At 39.1% G+C, this 12,052-nt stretch overlaps 1 protein-coding gene across 3 annotated transcripts in view; it reads left to right on the top strand.

Annotated features, from left to right (window-relative positions):
• Nucleotides 1–12,052, top strand: part of LOC126236316 (dynein regulatory complex subunit 6-like) — a 177,342-nt gene that overhangs the window by 142,620 nt on the left and 22,670 nt on the right. For all 3 annotated transcript variants that reach the window (XM_049945530.1, XM_049945527.1, XM_049945529.1), the window contains exons 2-3: nt 7,085–7,894; nt 8,214–8,374. In XM_049945530.1, coding sequence (XP_049801487.1) covers nt 7,091–7,894; nt 8,214–8,374 — 965 coding nt within the window. In that variant the 5' untranslated portion in view covers nt 7,085–7,090. The remainder of the gene's footprint in view (nt 1–7,084; nt 7,895–8,213; nt 8,375–12,052) is intronic.

The following is a 12,052-nucleotide window of genomic DNA, read 5'->3' as shown; positions in this document are numbered from 1 at the left end:
CTCTGTTGTAGCATTTGGTGTTAGGATTGTCCTCCATATGTACAACGCGAGAATTAGTTACTTACTTTCATGTTCCATGAATCATTTTGCATGATAAATCGTCAGGATGTGGAATGAGTCATTTTACAGTCATATTGCCAATTTTTGTAGCCAGTGATGCCCCAAACCATCACAGTTGGCATTGTCGATTATGCTGTTCAACAATGAGCACTACTACAATATTTCTTGAAGCAAATCTGTCTGACAGGGTGAAATGACTGTAAGGCTATCTGTCACTAATGCTTGTAATCCACTGAGAGACTAACATCCACTTTCTTTTACTGCCGGAAACTGCAGTATGTTTTTCTTTCAATCACCATTATTTTTTATGAATTGTTTCAGTTTTGAGATGTGTGGGTGAGATGCAAACCATATGGACTTTAAGGTACACATTAATAAATGAGTGTTTAGTGCATGACAGACAGTAGTTGAGATATGTACATAAGAAAATCAGTAAGCTAGATCATGTAGTCATATTGTCATGGTCTACATCTACATCCTACTCCGCAAGCCACCTAATGATGTGTGGTGCTTTCTTACCACTAACTGAGCCCTCCAACCGTGTTCCACTTATGGGAAGAATGATCTTTGGTAAGTCTCTGTAGAAGTTCTCAAATTTTCTCCTCATGATCATTACATGAGATGTATGTTGGGGGGAAGTAATATGTTGTCTGATTCTTCCCATGAAGTGTTCTCTCAGAATTTCAATAGTAAATCTGTCCATGATGCACAACAACTCTCTTATAAAGTCTGCCAATGGAGTTTGTTGAGCATCTCTGTAATAAGCTCATGCTGATGAAATGATCTCGTGACAAAACGTGCTGCTCTTCATTGGATCATCTCTATCTGCTAGGGATCCCAGATAGATGAACAATACTCAAGAATAGATCGAAAAAGTGCCTAATAAGCCACTTCCTTCGTGGATGAGTTACATTACCTTAAGATTCTTCCAATGGATCTGAGTCTGGCACCTGGTTTTTCCACTATTTGTTTTATATGGTCATTCTGTTGTGGACTGGCAAGACAGCCAATCCACTATGACGGGAAGCCGAAAGGCACGCGTTTAAGCTCACACAGGCTGGCGTGAGGTCTGGAACAGGACAAGGTCTTGAGACTAGCAAAAAAGGTATGTAGCTTCTGTAATACTTAACTTTAATCCATAATTGGTGAACATCGCTCTTGACGGTACATGCATCACAAGATAAATAGCAAATGATAATGGTGCCTTGCTAGGTCATAGCAAATGACGTAGCTGAAGGCTATGCTAACTATCGTCTCGGCAAATGAGAGTGTAATTTGTCAGTGAACCATCGCTAGCAAAGTCGGCTGTACAACTGGGGCGAGTGCTAGGAAATCTCTCCAGACCTGCCGTGTGGCGGTGCTCGGTCTGCAATCACTGATAGTGGCGACACACGGGTCTGACGTATACTACCGGACCGCGGCAGATTTAAAGGCTACCTACCACCTAGCAAGTGTGGTGTCTGGCGGTGACACCACACATTCCACTTAAGGTTGCTCCGGGTAGTTACTCCTAGATATTTTATGGCAGTAAGTTTCCAGCAGTGTGTCATCAATAGTGTGGCTATACAGAAGTGGATTTCTTTTCCTATGTCTGCGCAATATGTAACGTTTATTTACGTTCAGTGTCAGCTGAGAGACCCTGCACCATTCATCAATTCTCTGGTGGTCATTCTGCAAATCGTAACTATCTTCTGGTGTTGCTACTTTGTTATAGACAACCGCATCATCTGCGAACAGTCTTGGAGACCATCTGATGCTTTCTTCTAGATCATTTATATATATTGTAAACAGTAATGTTCTATCACACTTCCTTGGGGTACACCGGAAATCACCTTTACATCTGTTGATTTTTTTCTGTTAAGAGCAAAATGTTGAGTTCTGTCTTAAAGGAAATCTTGAGTCCAGTCTGCTCAAATACCCAATAAGCTCGTATTTTTTTTTTTTTTTTTTTTTTTTTTTTTTTTTTTTTTTTTTCAGTAAGTGGCACTGCAGGACACTGTCAAATACCTTTCTGAAGTCAAGGAACACGGCGTCGACCTGAGAACCATTGTCTACAGCACTGTGGACCTCGTGGAGGAACAGAGTGAGCTGAGTTTCGCAGGATCTCTGTTTGCGGAATCCATGTTGATTTTTATAAAGGAGATTTTCCTTCTCTAATAACATCATAATTCTTGAGCATAAAACATGGTCCATAATTCTACAAGAGATTGATGTCAATGATATATGTCTATAATTGTGTGCATCTGTCCTATGGCCCTTCTTAGAAATGGTAATGACCTGCACTTTCTTCCTGTTACTAGGTACCCCTCAATTTACAATAAATTACTGCCAGAAGGGGCGCAAGATCTTTTGCATGATGTTTGTAGAATCTTATAAGTACCTTATCTGGTCCTGATACTTTTCCACTTCTAAGCAATTGTAGTTGTTTTTCTGTTCCACAATCAGTTATCTCAATATCTGCCATTTTGATGTTCGTACAATGATTGAAAGGAGGGACTGTTTTATGATCTTCCACAGTGAAACAATTTTGGAAGACTGAATTCAGTATTTTGGCCTTCTCTCTGTCATCTTCTGTTTTTGTGCCAGAGTGGTCACTGAGTGAATGAATAGATGATTTGGACCCACTTACTGATTTTACATACGACCAAAACCTGTTAGGGTTTTTAATCAGATTAGTTGACAAAGCTGTACTTTCAAAGTCATTGAATGCTGCTCTCATTGCTCTCCTTATGCTTTTTTCACTTTGTCTAGCTTTTGTTTGTCGGCTAGGTTTTTACTTCTCTTTGATCTGTTGTGAAGTTCTCTGTGTACATAGCAGTTTTCTAGCACGGCCATTATATCATGGTGGGTCTTTCAAATCCCTTGAGACCTTACTTGGCACATAATTGCTTAGGGCATATTGCACAATTCCATTGAATTTCTTCTATTTGTTTCCCACATCTTCATCCTCGTCACCAAATATTTGATGCTGACTGCTCAGGTACTCTGAAATTTGTATCCTGTCACTCTTGCTAAGCAAAAATATCTTCCCACCTTTCTTAACATTCTTAATCAGACCCGATCTCATAGAAACCATCACAGCCTTATGATCACTAATACCTTCCTATGCATTAACTGATACAATAAGTTCAGGTCGGTTTTTTTCCAGGAGGTCTAAGACGTTACCCACATGATTTGTTTCTCTATCTATCTGCTCAATGTAATTTTTGGACAAGACATCCAGAACAATGTCACACAAATCCCTGTCTCTGGCACCCATTTTGATAGCATGACACTCCCTATCTTTATCTGGCAAGTTGAAGTCACCCCCTGTTACAATGGTATGACCAGGAAAATTGCTAATGATAGTCTGCAAGTTCTTTCTTAAGTGCTCTACCACTACAGCTCCTGACCCAGGCAGTATATAAAAGCATTTGATTACGATTTTTGATCAATCTTTGATACTTAACTTCACCCAGATTAATTCACAATTGGAATCCATGATAGCCTCACTAGATTTTATTGAATTCTTTACTCCAATAAACACACCACAAGCATTGGCAACTAACCTATTCTTATGATAAATATTCCAATCTGAACTTAGGATGCCATAGTCATTAACATCCAGTTTCAACCAGCTTTCTGTTCCTAATACTGTATGTGCATTATTACCTTCAGTAAGCGATAGTAATTCTGGGACCTTTCCTTGGATGCACCTGCAGTTAACTAAAATCATATTAATCTTTTCTATCACTGATCTGAGATGATGAATGTTCTGAGGACATTCTGTCTAATTTATGAGGCAAATCGTCTTTGATCCCAAGGGAGGGTTTTTATAACCTAAAAAAGCCCCATGGGCATGCCACACGTACTCTGCTACCCTAGTAGCCGTTTCCTGTGTGCAGTGCATGCTTGAGCTATTAAGGGGAACCTGCAGTTCTGTAGCCAATAGCGGAGGTCAAGAAATTGACTTCAGATACTATAGCAGAGTTGCCTGAGCCACTGGTTTAGACTTTCCACCCTGCTCCAAACCAGAGGACTGCAATAAATCCTGGGAATGATGCTACAAATAGACAGCTTAGCCTGCACCCCACATGAAATGTAAGTTGCTTTCACCAAATCAGCCATCTGCTGAAAGAAGTCGAGGTTGCCCTCAGAAACCAGGTGGCAGGTATCATTCATGCCGACATGTGCCACTATATGCACCCAGTGCGCTCGACAGCTGCCAGCAGGGTCTATTCCACATCACGGACGAGACCCCCCTCCTCCTCTCCCTCTCTGGCAAACATACAGAGTGCACGCTGGCATTCATTCCTGCCTTGCCTGCTATTTCCCTGAGAGGCTCCATCACTCATTTAGCATTGGAGCTCCCAATGACAAGCATATCCACCCTCAGCACATGTCCGGACTAGGCAGGAAAATTGAGGCATCTCGTGCTGGCTCAGAGTTATTATCAGCAGTCGATGGCACCTCGTATCTGTTGCTAGGCATGGGGAGCCAACCATGTGTAAGTGGCTTTAGTTTTTTTCTGTGTGTAGGTTTAATTTATTTCCACTGTTTCTTGTACACTCCTAAGTACAGAGTGCTTCCCCCCCCCCCCCCCCCCCCCCAAGAATTGTCATGGGACAGAAATCTGTGCTGCCCTTCCTCATCACATAGTTGCTGCTTGTGTATTTAGTTGCAACAGCTGCAGATATTGAACCCATTGTGCACTAATACTTCAAGAATGTTGTCTTCAGTTCAGAGACTGGTTTGATGCAGCTCTCCATGCTACTCTATCCTGTGCAAGCCTCTTCATCTCCGAGTAACTGCTGCAACCTAAATCCTTCTGAATCTGCTTAGTGTATTCATCTCTTGGTTTTCCTCTACTATTTTTACCCTCCATGCTTCCCACCAGTACTAAACTGGTGGTCCCTTGATGCCTCAGAACATGTTCTACAAACCAATCCCTTCTTCCAGTCAAGTTGTCCCCCAAATTCCTCTTCTCCCCAATTTTTTTCAGTGCATCCTCATTAGTTATGTGATCTATTCAGCTAATATTTAGCATTCTTCTGTAGCACCACATTTTGAAAGCCTCTATTCTCATCTTGTCTAAACTATTTATCGTCCATGTTTCACTTTCGTACATTGCTACACTTCATACAAATATTTTCAAAAAGAACTTCCTGATATAATAAGTTCAGGTCGGTTTTTTGCCAGGGAGGTCTAAGACGTTACCCACATGATTTGTTTCTCTAACTATCTGCTCAATGTAATTTTTGGACAAGACATTGTAATGGATCTGGGAGATGTGTTATTTTCTACCGGATTTGTCGATACCAAATTGTAAATGTTTTCTTATATTTTTGTCAGAATTTTTTTTATTGTAATTTGCCTTATCTTATGTTAATTTACTTATATTTTTGAGAGTGACAGCATATTGATTCCTATTAGTAAATGTGACGAAGAATATGAAAGAGACTGATTACAAGTGGAAGCTTGTGTGTTGTGTAAAATGTCTTTGACGCTGGAGTCGTCTTTGACTGTAGTCAGTCGGCAGTTAACTCTTGGTGTGTGTTGACGGTAGAACAATGTGCAGGTCGCCGTCATAAATAATTTGCTAGTGAACAGAAAAAAAAATGAATTATGTTACTATTTTTTTTATATAAACTTTAAGAAGAAACTACATTCGAAGAAATGGTATTTGAAGCACCAAAAATGAGGCAAACGCATTGAACCAGGTCATTTCTGCAGCCGACAAAGATGCATTGTGGAATCATACTTCCACAAGACAACTGAAGCCAAGACCAATATCGCCTTGTAAACATGTAAATGAAAAGGTACGGTCACGAAATATACCAAATTTAAGTAAATAAAAAATAGTGAGCATATTTCAACATCCAGAACAATGTCACACACATCCCTGTCTCTGGCACCCATTTTGATAGCATGACACTCCCCATTTCTCTTCTTCAGAAACACTTTCATTGCCATTGCCAGTCTACATTTTATATCCTGTCTACTTTGACCATCATCAGCTATTTTGCTTCCCAAATAGCAAAACTCATCTATTACTTAAAGTGTTTCATTTCCTAATCTAATTCCCTCTTTATCTCATCAGTCAATAACCAATTCAAACTTTTTCACCCTTAGTGACTCACCTGTATTTCTGACATATTTATTACTCTCCTAACTTCAGCCCCTATGCAAACACACAACTTGCTTGCATAAGCAGGTTGCAACTTTATTGCCCTCTTCATCTGTGTATGTCAGTGGTGTTCTAAATAAACTGTGATACTCAAAATTCAAGCAGCCGTGTTTTACATGTAATAGCCCATTTTCATTACGTTGACAGTTACTGTACTATGGAGTGTTAAAAGGTTCATGGCAGACCAGCCATGGAAGTATTGTTGCCAGTCACTACTATTTCAAGGGAGTAGCTTTGGAATTAGGAGGGGAAAACACAGCAACACTTGAATGCTTAGCTGATTCACTGAATAAAAAATCCCTACAGTCTCTTCTAGGAGCTGAATTTGCTCAGTTCTCTTGTCTTTCAGTATTCATTGGGCTCTGTAAACAGGAGTATGTAGTGTTACATATTCTGTAGGTATATACTGACATAGGTGATAGGTTTTTCAAGGAACTTGCAAGTAAATGACTTAACACAACTGTTTGATTATAAATCCCTTCTTAGTATTATTTTTTGCTTGTTGTATCATACTTTTATGTTCCTTATACATAATTCAGTTAATGTTATTTGTTTACTTGGTGATTAAAAACAAGGCACAGAATCTAAACTTCTTGGATCTTACAAAAATATTAGTGTTTTTGTGTGTTCATCATAGTACACAATATCATACTTACATACAGGGGAGATGCAGACGTATGTAGGCTCTACCTGGACTATGATTTATGTATAATTATTGTAATTTGTAAATTGTATGTAAAAATCACTTAATTGATAGTTTCATATCTTCATTATTATTTTTGAAAAAAATGTTAAATATGTAGACAACAATATAGCAATCATGCGTAAATAATGAACACATTATTCACTGTCTTTCAGAGAACCATGTCTCAGCAACCAGAATCTAGCTTGAAGACAGCTGATGACCTGCCAGATACTGTGCTACTCAAAATCCTTTCGTATCTGCCATCGGAGTATCTGGTGCATTTTGCAAGCAGAATATGCAGTCGATGGCAGACACTTTGTGGAGATTACAGTGTTTGGCAAGGGAAAGAATATGTGGTAACGGACATTGGTATAACGAGAGAGGATTCAGAAGTAGCATGTGCTCTGCAGCAGTGTCCAGGTGTGCGACATGTAAAATTCCTGCGCCAAGTGAAACCATCTGTCTTGCAAGCCGTTGGCTTTGATGGGATGCTTCAAACACTTGTCTTTCATCCTGCACAGCAGATATCAACAGAAGTGTTACATCAGTTATTTGAGCGCTGCCCTCACATTGTTGCTCTTGGTGTACCATCTGATGTTTTGAAGCGGTCTGATTGTGCACAACTTGTGGCTAGCCTAGAATGCTTGCAGCAACTGGCTGTGAAAGCAGAGAATCGAGCTGGTTTAAACTTAGGGGTGCTAAGTGAGGGTTGTCCACACATCACAGATGTTGATGCTATGGAAGTTGTGTGCAATCCGGTGTCACTTACATCTTTCTTAAAAAAGAAGGGTAGTCAGTTGCATGCACTGTCATTGTGTGGTATGACCACCAATGGGGAATCAGTCTTGCCCCTACTGGAACCATGCCACACAAACCTCAAGAAATTATGCATTACTCTGGAGAAGGCAAGGGCAAAAGGATTTTCCAGCACACTGCCACTGCTTGGAAGGTTTGAAGCAATTGTAGAGCTTAAATTACTGGAGGTGAGTTTGCAGCTGATTACTGTGTCGGATGCATGTGTAAATACACAAAATTTTCCACAAAAATGTGTTTCAAGTTTTCGTTTAAATATTGAGGTGTGCCGGCTCATTGGTCCCTCGATTAAAATTGCTGGGTTGAGTACTAACTTTATTCCAAATTTCCTCCTGTCATGAAAGAAAATATTGTGACTCCTTAGTAACAAAGTAACATTATCTACAGTGTCCATTTTCTTTTAATGTCAAGACTCTCTCTACACTACATTTAAATATAATTATGTTTAATGAGGCTGATGTCTTTGAGATATACATTTTATTTGTCCAGGTACCTGGAAAAGTGTCAAATGAATTGACAGAAGCATTTTCTGGGAATGGACTACGTCATTTAAAATCTGCTTGCTTCAGAGATATGCATGGATTGAGAGGGGCATCACTTGCGGCACTCCTCCGTGATCGACCAGAACTGCAACATCTGGACATTAGTGGGTTAGTATAACTTTTATATCTTTCTATAACTAAAGGATATTGTCAACTTGGAAAAACTATTTAGATATGGATATTTTTGTCTGTTTCAAATGTTTTGTGTGTGTGTGTGTGTGTGTGTGTGTGTGTGTGTGTGTGTGTGTGTGTGTGAAAGTTTTCCATACGTCTTCAGTCCTACTGATTTAAAATATTTGATTTCATTAATTAGCAAAGTCTTTTTTTAGGAGAATTTTGTGTCAGAAACTGTGTATTGTCGCAATTAATCTGTGGTCAGTGAAACCATGTGGATTGGGAATTTTGCCCGGCCGGAGTGGCCGAACGGCTCTAGGCGCTACAGTCTGGAACCGCGCGACCGCTATGGTCACAGGTTCGAATCCTGCCTCGGGCATGGATGTGTGTGATGTCCTTAGGTTAGTTAGGTTTAAGTAGTTCTAAGTTCTAGGGGACTGATGACCTCAGAAGTTAAGTCCCATAGTGCTCAGAGCCATTTGAACCATTTGGGAATTTCGGTGGATAAACTTCTGACAAGAGGGAAACCATTACCACCAACTAAATTGCAGATGAAAATCTGTTTTAAAATATCAGCTATACTGCAGAAAACACATCAACATGAACAACATAATGTGCTGTTAATTTAAGTGAAGAGTCCCACTGGCAGTTACATAACATTATCAAAATGTATGTAGAGGAAAAGAAGTAAAAAGAAGTTGTGTTTTGCCCAAGGCAGAATCCTCAAAATTCAGGGTAAAGAAAATATGCCACACTTGGTGGTCGGCATGTGATTCTTCATCCCATTTCAAGACAAAAGTGTATCTAACAAAACCTAGTCCCACTAATAGGTTTAATAGAAATGCAGTTTAAGAAATGTGGCTCAGGCAATGCTGTAACTGCATGCGGCATGGCCAAGAACAGATAGCATGAAATCTGTGCTGTCGGAGCTGTCTGATTAGTTCAGAGAGACGAAGCAATGCCATGGGGAATGAATATGCAGACTCGCCACTCGCCAATGGTTGACTCCTTCAGTTAAAACATCAAATTGTATCCACTGTACATCTTCACAGTGTTGTATCTTGTGTAGTTCTTTCTGTTATTGTTACATTTACTTAAAAAATTAAGACATCTTCTTACAGATGTAAACGATGACTTTGTTCTGTCCATGACATAAGTAAAGCCAGCAGAAAATAGTAGCGGATACAGTAACATCATCTGTATCCAGTGAGGTACAATAAACACAATAAGTAGGCTATACTAGATTGCACATTATGCTACATACAATAATTCCATTTTGTACATTTTACATTCAGTTTTATCTTCACAGAATTAGTATGTACATGGACGAGCCATGTTTTCTTTAGAGAAGGTGTTAAACTCTTTGTCATTCACTGGATCATACTTTGCTGGACCGTGTGCAACAAACTTGCATCCACCATTGTTGAAGCAGCATGCATCCGAGCTATAGGTCACGTACATCCATGGGTGGAGAACTATAAACTTGTTCCTTTAAGTGTCCCCATAAATAAAAATTTAGTGGATTAAGATCCAAGGAGGAATGTGGAGGCCAGAACATTGGACCTCCATGACCAATCCATGTCCCTGGAAATGCTTCATTTAAATAGTTATGCACATTCATTCCAAAATGTGGCAGTGCACTATCATGCTGATACCATTGCTGTTGCCAAACACTAAGTGGAATGTTTTCTGATGCATCAGGCAAAGTATTGCAAAGGAACATATGATAGAGGGTGCATTCAGCTTGTCTGGCAAGAGGTAAGGGCCCAAAAGCACTCCTCCTATGATTCCAGCCCACAGACTTATGCCAGATCATGCGTGATAGCCATGTTCACAGGTGATATGTGAGTTGTTTTCCAACCAATAATGGCTGTTGTGAAGGTTAAAAATACATACAAAAGTGAAGCCAGATTCATCAGTCCATATAAAGTTATTTATAAAATGTTCATCATGTTCCACTTGGTGAAAGAGCCACTCACAAAACTGTATTCATCAAATGTGGTCTTCTGGCCACTGGTGTTGTGTTAATGTGTAACGATATGGTTGCAGTTCTATGCTATTGCCATGTGTCAAAATGATGTCCTGTTCATAAATGATGAGAACTGGGAAAAAATTAAAAAAAAAAGGGAACCTAAAGAAGATTCGAATCATAGCTCCATCATATCTCTGGGTTTGATGTGCCAGCAGTCTACTCAGTGAGCTACGGACAGCCGGTATAGTAGTGCGGAGTGATACATACTCCTCTGTGCATTTCGATGTGCTGTGCAGTGTCACAGTGTCACCATATCCTTGTTTTGATACATGTGTTTTCAAAATGCACCTGATTTGATTTTACTAGATAAACTTTTGTCTTGAATCTGGATGAGGAATTGCATGCCAACTTCCAAGTGCGATATTTTCTCTTCAGCCTGTATATTTATTGTTCAAGCAAACATGGCCAAAAAGAGAGCATAACTAAAGAAAATGCTCTTAGAATGAGTAACGCACTACTCTGTTTGCTTACTATATAACATTAATGCCAAGTTTTTACATTTTGGATTTGTGATCGTGTGGCTTGAGCAATGGCAGATTTTTGGCATGTATCAAGAAAGGCAATGGAGCTAGAGTAGAGCCCTGTGGTACCTTCCATTTCACAACACTTCTGTCTGCTTCAAATTTGTTTCCTGTTTGTTGGTACTGGAAGACAACCTTCTACTTTCTCTTAATTTTTTCCCTCTGTTATTGCATAAATGTCAGTCCACTGCTATACAGACTACGTAACCACTTTACCCCAAATACCCAAATTTTTCCTTCCTGTTTGTTGGCTACAAAAGGAACCATTGGTGAGCTTTTCCACAAATTTCATTATAGGATTGTCCACACAACCATCAGATATCTACCCATCCTGTTAATTTAGCCCTGCAATCTCCTTACATGAGAAGAATTAATTGGATTCTCTAGTGAAACTGTTTATCTATCAACAAAGTATGTCAATTGAGATAGTATACCACCCTTTTATACAGAGCCTTCTTAAAAACTTGAAAAATACCAGTAACAAGAAAATTGACTTACAAGTCTACATTACTTTTCTTCCATTTATAAAGTGATTTTATTTAAGTGCATTTTGACCTGTGTGTAAATGAATCTTGTCTGAAGGCTACATTGCACAGAGAACTGAGAGTATGTGGTACAATTATGTTCATAAGCTGTTCAGTATATTACGGCACACATGTAAATGTTTACTTTCTATTATTTAATAATAGATTCATTTTTCCTCTTACTTGTTTCCTGTAGATATATGATAACATACATGTTCTGGAACACCACTTCATAGAAGTTCTGCATAGGACTGTTTGTCCCAGTATACGCAATTTTTATTTGATGTGCTGAATATTAACAAATAATGCTTTACTCTGGTAAACTAACAGTTTTATTCTCCCAAATAAGATATTTAAAATGTTCTGCATACACTTTCTTCTTTGATAATTTTCTCATAATTGTCCATATAGTTTTAATATTCTTCTGAGGTCTTCTAGTTCTCTTAGTGTTGTAACTTACTTTGTATGTCTGCATAACGATGGAACCAGTATCTTTAAATCTTTCATTTTCTGTTTACCTTTGGATAAGAAACTGCCATGAATTGATTTTAATATTTTTGCATCATGACCTGGAAGCCTTTACCTTTTTTCTTTT

The sequence above is a fragment of the Schistocerca nitens genome, chromosome 2, assembly GCF_023898315.1.
Source record: "Schistocerca nitens isolate TAMUIC-IGC-003100 chromosome 2, iqSchNite1.1, whole genome shotgun sequence".
NCBI classification, from domain to species: domain Eukaryota; kingdom Metazoa; phylum Arthropoda; class Insecta; order Orthoptera; family Acrididae; genus Schistocerca; species Schistocerca nitens.
This window is presented reverse-complemented; position numbering and strand designations above follow the sequence as displayed.